This window comes from Xiphophorus hellerii, chromosome 22 (genome assembly GCF_003331165.1).
Source record: "Xiphophorus hellerii strain 12219 chromosome 22, Xiphophorus_hellerii-4.1, whole genome shotgun sequence".
Lineage (NCBI taxonomy): Eukaryota > Metazoa > Chordata > Actinopteri > Cyprinodontiformes > Poeciliidae > Xiphophorus > Xiphophorus hellerii.
The window spans coordinates 19,984,722-19,991,708 of NC_045693.1; the positions used below are offsets into that span (position 1 = coordinate 19,984,722).

General features: G+C 35.8%; 1 protein-coding gene across 2 annotated transcripts in view; it reads left to right on the top strand.

Moving 5' to 3' along the window:
• The window catches only part of rgs7a (regulator of G protein signaling 7a), a 56,063-nt gene extending 49,966 nt beyond the window's left edge, over positions 1-6,097 (top strand). The window contains exons 14-18 of one of the 2 annotated variants that reach the window (XM_032553676.1): positions 114-239; positions 1,817-2,003; positions 2,244-2,333; positions 2,826-2,862; positions 5,297-6,097. In XM_032553676.1, the coding sequence (XP_032409567.1) occupies positions 114-239; positions 1,817-2,003; positions 2,244-2,333; positions 2,826-2,846 (424 nt within the window). In that variant the 3' untranslated portion in view covers positions 2,847-2,862; positions 5,297-6,097. The remainder of the gene's footprint in view (positions 1-113; positions 240-1,816; positions 2,004-2,243; positions 2,334-2,825; positions 2,863-5,296) is intronic. The other variant, XM_032553675.1, reaches the window with a different exon arrangement.
• Positions 6,098-6,987: the final 890 nt, after the last annotated feature.

Sequence of the window (6,987 nt, forward strand, 5' to 3'; positions counted from 1 at the left end):
AGCTACATGGCCTCATCAAATATTCAGTTCAATACCTTCACCTATTTCGCAAGATACTGCAGATTTATATCTTTTTAAAAAAATATATTCCTGCTTTCGGTTTCCTTCTCTAGCAAGGAACCAGGCCAACAGAGGGTAAAGAGGTGGGCGTTCGGTATTGATGAGGTCCTGAAAGATCCTGTTGGAAGAGAGCAGTTCCTGAAGTTTCTTGAGTCGGAATTCAGCTCAGAGAATCTCAGGTACTTCAGAAAATACAAGAAACGTCAACACAATATACTTTTTTAAATGTTTTATTTTTATTTTATGCGAAGCCTTGCATGGCTTAAAGTAGCTACCTGCGTTGCGTTATCTATGTTGCAACATAATGCAACATAGATGGATTAAATATTGCTTTTTTATTGCAGTAGAGTGAAACCACCAGATCCCAACTGGGTTGTTTTCTTTCTATCACCAAAGCAGCTTTGACTCATCAGAGTATAAACATAGGACATCACGGGTGCTGTGTGGTTTGTCACCTAACGTCTCTTGTGCAGGGGTTGAATTATTATTTGCTATGCGCAAAGCTTTTGTGGTTTCAGGGCTGAACTTTAGATTTGACTGTTATCATCTGGGAAACTTCAAAGATTGTCAGACATCCCTGGAGCTCTGTATGTTTATTATAGCCTCTCTACACACAGCTGGAAGTGTTCAGAGTTGATAATGAATAATAGTGCAAGATTTTTTATTTTTTTTTAGAAAGCATATTTATTTGTTTCAGTGTATATGAGCTACAGGGATTATTTCCACTAAAGCAGATGGCAATATTTAGAAAAAAAAATATGAGAAAGAGTTTCTAATAGTAAACTGGATTTGTTCTGTCCATCCACCCACAATGGTCCTTATGGACTACATGCAACATGGACCGATCACCACTTCAAAACAGGACAACACACGTACCATATACCATGCATTCCATGCACACACATGCTATGTTACACACAGAAATGTCATGCACTCACTGTCACTCATGCATAAGAGGAATTAGTAGAGACCAATATTTTTTTAAGCCATTTTAAAAATGCTCTCTTATAAATTTGATATAATTTGGTAAATCTGTTGAAAGTAACTTTGCAAAATATATGATGCTGTAGTCATATTTAGATATGAATATTTTTACTGTTCACATACCAAAGAAAGTGTAGAGCACCAAAGGGTCAGAGAATTCTTACAGACAGCAAATGGCTCATCAGCGCCCTCTGATGGTATGAGCTTGAACTGTAATTCTTCAAACACCACACAGTTTAACTAAAGTAAAATAGCTGTTCATCACTCTTGTTTTAATTCCTAGCATATATGTAAAAGAAACATGTTTTTAGAAAGTTCCCTAGAGCAGTCTCCTTTGTAGTTTGGATGACAAATCAGGTGTGGCTATGCTGTGACAAGACTACAAGGCCAGTGATTCAGGGAAGCAATAAGCAATTTATTTCCACACAAGCTGATGTCCTCTATAGTTAGGAAATTCAAATCAACATTTTGATTTTGCCATTCACCGACAATTCTTTCATCACAAGGAAGTGTATATTTCAAAAGACATAGCTTAAAATCACAGATTCCAATATACGGGTAAAATCCTCTGTCAGTAGAGCATTTGAACCTAACCACAGTCTATTGTGAAAATCAAAGTTAGGTAATCTATATGTAAAACTCAAGTGGCAAAAACACCAATTTGAGTTGGAAACAGGTTGTACTAGATTATTTTAAGTTGTAAACAAAGCAATCTCAGTACATTTTTAACAAATACGTCTGCACTGTTTTTCTCTCTACTGTTGGGATTCAGGTTCTGGCTTGCAGTCCAGGAACTAAAGAAGCGACCCATCAGAGAGGTCCCAACTCGTGTTCAGGAAATCTGGCAGGAGTTTCTGGCCCCCGGAGCGCCCAGTGCCATCAATGTGGACTCCAAGAGCTATGACAAAACCACTCAGAATGTCAAAGACCCTGGACGTTATGCCTTTGAGGATGCACAGGTGAGTTATAATGTAGCTATTTATAGTGATAAGCAAATCTGCATTGCGTATTTCAAATAGTTAGGCAGAAAAAGTTTGTCTCTGAATATTAAATTATGTCAAAACTATTTTAAAACTGCAGGTTGCAGTATATAGCTCCCTGCTGTTCGGTAGTTCAGATGCATCTGGCATCTCCTTATCTAAAGCACTGTTTTCACTGTATCTGCTGCTGAGAATGTTCTCATTCTGTTTCCTCAACAGGAACACATCTACAAATTGATGAAGAGTGATTCTTATAGCCGTTTCATTCGTTCCAGTGCCTACCAGGAGTTGTTACAGGCAAAGAAGAAGGTACAAGAAAACACAAGTCTTAATTTCAGACACTGAATAATACATCAAATTACATATAAATGTTAATAACTATATAGCATTGACAACATCTAGATGAAACTTGTTATTAATATCTATTATTGTTTAATGGAGTTCAGACAAAGGGTAATTTAAAACAAATATTCATTCAGTAGAAACTGGGACGCAGAGAGAGCAGAAATTGTTAGTATTTTTCAGGTGTGATTGTTGCAGCTCGCCACCAGTGATGTCAAGCTGGAAAAAACTGAAATAAAAGAGTGGGTAAACATGAAAACATGATAGACAATTCAGCATAGCAGTAGTGTATTTATGTTCTTCAAACCTCCTACATTTTCCTTTGCCTGTCATTTTGGCAAAGGTTTCAGGCTTATATTTAAAAAGAAGACATTGCATTATCATCTGCATATGGTGTGACTTTCTATTTTTGATCAAACTAAATGTAAATACATTAATTTGTCTTTTGTGTCTCCACAGAAAAGTAAAAATTTGTTCTGAAGTCTCTTACTTCCAGGTAATGTCTACGATAAATAAAGTATTGTCTGTCTTTCAAGTAATGCTGCAACAGTGCTTATATGATGTTGTATAGTTACATCAAGTCTCATTCTACACACCAAATATTTCAGGATGTAAAGATATATTTAATTATTGGTATAACTCAAATGTGTACAAGTTTCTGGCATTTGAAGGTGTAACGACTACTTAATTTAATTAGCAATAAATTCAGTAGGAAAGTTACTTTTGTTCTAGGGTCACACAGGAGGATGATAAGCATAAAAGTTTTAACAATTCAAGTTTATTTTTCTTTCCCCACAAACAAAGTAATAATCCAGGTAACACTAATTACCTTAATAAAATTAAGGTATAAAACTTAAATTGTCCACCCTTATATAAAAATATCACATTAATATATAGAAAATTGAGGGTATTTTTTTTTTTTAAACAGTAGCTTTAAAGCTTATTTCAACAAAAGAAATTAAATGTGCTGAAATGTGCTTAGTCTGCATAGTCTGCCATTTCTTTTTTCTTCTTCCCTCTTCTTAACTCTTCTTCTCGTACCGACACAGGAGAAATGTGGGTCAGGTGCCCCCTACAGGACATTCTAAGAACTAACAAACAAACACATTAAACATACAGACAGATCAGCATAGTTTATGGGGGTTACAAAGGTTTTGAATCTAAAGATGGGATGCATGCCAAACAGTAGATGTGTTGTTTCAAAATACAAATCAAAGAAAAATTAAAACCATTTATATTAAATGTTGAATTAAGGTACGCTTATTGAAATCAAATATTTATCACTGATAGGATATTTAAAATGCAGTTTGTTTGTTTTTTAAATATCAGAACGTACAGATCAGAGTTTTGTGGATGAATTTCCACCGACAACAATTTCTGATGAGATCTCACTTGCTATGTTTGTAATTTAAGACATTAATAAAAAGTGAACCAAAGACAAAAATGATTATTGTCTTTAGCATCTTAAGTTAGCAATAAGCACAATTGGCATTAATAACATACAATTAAGACAAATTAGAATTATATAATTAAAACGAGTTAGACTTTAAAACATTTCTACATCAATTATTTCTTATTATTTAGTGTTCTAAACTTAAATGTCAGATTTTATTAGCTAAAAGCAGAAAATCCTCATAGCTAACAAAAATATAGACTTACTTGTTTCACTTTGTGAGTAACTGAAATAAATAAACTTTTCAATAATTCTAGTTAGCTGCGGATGCTAAGCTAAACCCCGAGAAAAACAAAAGATTTCCAGCATTTCCAAATCCAGCATGTTCCATGACAAACAGATACAGAAAAAGATCAAAGAGAGCATCTGTGCTGAAATATGTTCTGGCATCTGCTGAAGTTTCACTTCCTGTTTAACAAAAGCAGCCTGAATAAACAGCTGACAAGCCTCGGTGGAAAATAATTAGCTTTTGATTAGTTTCATACACCTTTTGAGCTTCCTCTAACTTCAGTTTTGAACAACTTGAAGACATCTTTGCCTGTACTGAAGTTTTTTTGTAGTGTTCCTTTTAACTTATTTTGTAAGAAGAGCTGTTGGTTATGCTAAACATATACTCAAATGACACCCTAACCTAATTTGCATAATAAACTGTATTTGTGTAACTGCAATGGATGTTATTGGAGAGATACTATTTTAAAAGCGAGAATAAATGTTTATATAATGCCTTAAATATTGGTAGAATCTATTGGTGGTAGGTTTTGCACATCTGTAACTATTATCAGTCTGGATAAAGAGGTAGCAGTGCTGTCTCTAGCTGAGAGGGACTGTAACACGACGACTGGGCGGCATGTGAATGCTTCCAATTGGAATCTTAAAGAATTTAAAGTCAATAAATAAAGTGACAAAGCTGATTAACTGGCTAGCATGACAGAAACCACCTAGAGGTGTTACGTTTACTAACTGGAAAAATATTTAATTTAGAATTTTTGACCATCTCGACCAGTACCAGTTTCAAAATAATTTCCTGGTGCATTCGTTATAAATATATATTGTTTGTTAGTATAATTCTGGATCTCCCTATTCTGAGTGATAATGGTCATTATTTAGTCACATGTACATACCACATGCCCTCTATACATTTTAAAGGGAAATTCTTTAAAATGTCACTTTTATATGTTGTATTGTATTTAAGAATCCTCAATTTGTCATACCGAAACTAATTCAATCCTAAAAGATGTAGTTCATATTTAATTTGCAGGTTATCCGTTTATCGAAGCATAAATAATTAATGTAGATTACTTCTGATGACAAACATGACAAAGTCGATATAAAATGTGTTTTGGTTCTTTTGTTCCATTGGTTAGCAGAAAACTTTGAGAAATGTTGACTAGAAATGTCAATAGTGGGAAATAGGTTTTCCATGGTAACATTTCACAACTTTCTCTATTGAAACTCGACTTTCTTCTTTCCTCTCAAGCACAGGTGGGACCACTGGCTGGCGAGAGACAGTAAAGTTGTGTGCCATGCTAAAAATCAATGGCTTCCCTCTCCCCTGGGGTACAAAGAAGGGGAGCCATCGCATCTCATCATCTTCATCGTTCGTCATCTACTATTGGCTCAGCCAGACAATGAGCCAAGCTGCCTGTTTGTCTGTTGTCCACAAGATGTTGCATGTCCATGGAGAGGATGTTTCAGTTTCTCTCTCCTCTTTCAGTACAGATATTTCCAGTGTTCCCAGAAAGAAGGCGCTGTTGGACTCGAGGGGAGTGAGAGACTAAGAAACAAAATTGGAGAAAGTTCAATCCAGTGTCCCAGTTCTTTCCATGACAGCTACTCAGTTGGGGCACTTTCTCTCACTTCCAGCAGAAACAAATGATGTCAGAGAGAAAAAAGAAAAAGACACTGAGAATCCCCCCCCAAGAGAGCAGCAGCTTACACTGATAACTTTAAACAATGTCATTGCTTTACATGAGGTTACAGAAGCTTTGTCACGCTATGGGAAGTGTTGTGCAGAATGAATATACAAAATATATATATACATATATATTATGATTCTGATTATTTATTGTGCATTTAGTTTGCTTTTCATAATTTGGTTGCACTACAATATTTAGCACATATGATTCTCAATGCACCTGTAAGGTCTCATCCAGATTTACAAAGACACTGTCTTATGTAGAACATTATTCTTTGTTATTCTCTCCTGCATTTATTTTTATACCATATTTAAAGACACTTTTACTTACTTGTATTAATAAAGTTGATCCTCTATCTGTTACAGTGTGGTCTTGTACTTTTATCCATGGAGTTTGTATTTATTTTCCGGGGATCAATGCGCCTTCTGTCCTCTGTAACATGCAATGCAAAAATAGACACCAGGAGCTTTGTTTATGCTGTGCACTTTTACAGTCAAACACAAGAGGGCGATAAGTTATTTCTCCATGACTTGGAAGACTATGAGCATCTTCACAGATCAGTAAATATACAGATAAATGTGAATTTGTCATGCAAAAGTGCCATCATCGTCCGGCCTGCTGAAAAGGGTTATTGTTCATACGTTGGCCCTCTGATGTTTTGCAGGGTCTGTTGATGTTTCAGCTCTTTGATGCCAGAAGTGACCGTCTGTGTTTCCACTGTCTGTGCCCGGCAGTCAGTTTAGCAAGAACCACAAAACAGACAAACATCTTTGTCTCGACTGCATCAAGGAATGCGAACTGTGGCGTTTCTCAAAGCACGCTCTTCATAGATTTGTAGATGTGCATCCAATGATTTATGAACTGGAGGTTATGGGACTTAATGTGATGTGGTTTTGCTGCCAATGGAAGGTTTGCAGAAGACCTTTGTTTTTCCAGTGACCCTGCTTTTATTGTCTTTGGTGGCAAAGATGTAATGGCTGTCTTTGGAACTTACTTAGATATATAGAGACCAGACACACGCACACCTCCGCCCACACATATTGTTTTTTCACTCATTCATATGTGTCACTATGCATTTAGGCTAAAATGCACAATTTTGACTCATCTAATCTGAACAGGACTTCTTATTGCTATTTTTGCCTCTGCTCTACAAAAGGCCAGACTTGTGGAAAGCACAACATGATGTTTGTGAGAAACAACTGACAAACCCTCTTCTAGTTCAGCGTTTAAGTTGACGATGGCTTGATTATTT